A 1,281-nucleotide genomic window follows, 5' to 3' on the forward strand; every position below is an offset into this window, starting at 1 on the left:
AATGGGGGGAGGGAGAGAAGGGAGGGGTAGGATTGAGGAGAAGGGGAGAGGAAGGAAGACAGGGCAAGTGAGGGAAGCAAGTGCGCCAGCGGGTGGGGAAGGGGTACGGACTCACCACTGCAACAGCTCCTCGGGTCCGGTGTCCGTTTTGGGGTCGGGTCTTCCGGGACATGCAGGCTTGGTCACCGCCGGCGGCGATTCTGCCAGGCCCGTCAGGCTCGTCATCACTGTCATCCGAAATCACAATGGGCTCCGTCATGAGATCGGTTTCGGAGGTGCTCGGAGAAGCCACAGGCCCCACTCTCGGACGCCTCGGGCTCCGGCTGCGGCTGCGGCCATCCCAGCCTAGCTTGGGCCTCTCCTTCTTGGCCTCTTCCCGCTCGTACGGCTGTCCGAACTTCCGAGCCAGCGGAAGCCAGGGCCGTGGCAGGCGCGGAGGGGCCCGGTGCGCGCTCCGAAGCAGAGAGGGAAGTCCTGCTCTTGTCATGGGTGTTCGGGCCCAGGGCCTGGGTTCGTCTTCGGCCCGAGGCTGGGGAGGAAAGGGAGTGCGCTTAAGGCGAGGGCGGAGCCTCTTCGTGCCCGGGAGAGTCAGGATTTCTCTGGCTCCTCCGCTGGGGTTCCTACGGATAGGGGTAGCCAGGAGAAGAAGGGGGCAGAGGAAGGACGCTCCCTGGCGAAGGCGGGCCCCTTCTGCCAGCTGAGCGGCTGGTGTTAGGGCCTCCCAGGCTCTTTAGCAGGGGTTTCAGGATGTAGGGGGGTTAAAGCGAGGCGGAGCCTGGGCACGCGCTAATCTGGCGGGGCAGCGACTGGCGTCAGAACCTCCCTGTAACCTCTACCTCCCATCTCGAAGAGGAGATGAGAAGAAAGGGTTTCTGCCGGGGAGGCTTCCCTCGAATTGGGGAAACCGTATCGGGAAGCCGACAAAAATTTAAATTCTCAGCGTGTGTGTGTGCGTGTGTGTGTGTGGGGGGAGTGTTGAGGAAAGTGGGGAAAGTTGTGCTGCTGCTGCCCCAGCCATCAAACTTTCACATCGCGTCAGCTGTGCGGTAGGAGTTAATTTCTAACTCAACCAGCATTTTTTAAGGCGCTTATTCCCTTGTGTAGGGCACTATGATAAACTTTGAGGATGGAAAGGCAAAAATACTTCCTTAGCCCTCAAGGAGCTCACAGTCTAATTGAGGGAGACAGCGTGTAAACAAGATATATACAGGATAAATTGAGGTTAATAGAGGGAAGGTATTAGCAAAATGAAACAGATCCTGCCCTTAAGGAACTCAATAG

At 58.5% G+C, this 1,281-nt stretch overlaps 1 protein-coding gene across 1 annotated transcript in view; it reads right to left on the reverse strand.

Annotated features, from left to right (window-relative positions):
• The window catches only part of SIMC1 (SUMO interacting motifs containing 1), a 36,180-nt gene extending 35,482 nt beyond the window's left edge, over window positions 1–698 (reverse strand). Inside the window, exon 1 of the mRNA XM_044664430.1 lies at window positions 116–698. Coding sequence (XP_044520365.1) covers window positions 116–487 — 372 coding nt within the window. The 5' untranslated portion in view covers window positions 488–698. The remainder of the gene's footprint in view (window positions 1–115) is intronic.
• Window positions 699–1,281: the final 583 nt, after the last annotated feature.

Source organism: Gracilinanus agilis, chromosome 2 (genome assembly GCF_016433145.1).
Source record: "Gracilinanus agilis isolate LMUSP501 chromosome 2, AgileGrace, whole genome shotgun sequence".
NCBI lineage: Eukaryota > Metazoa > Chordata > Mammalia > Didelphimorphia > Didelphidae > Gracilinanus > Gracilinanus agilis.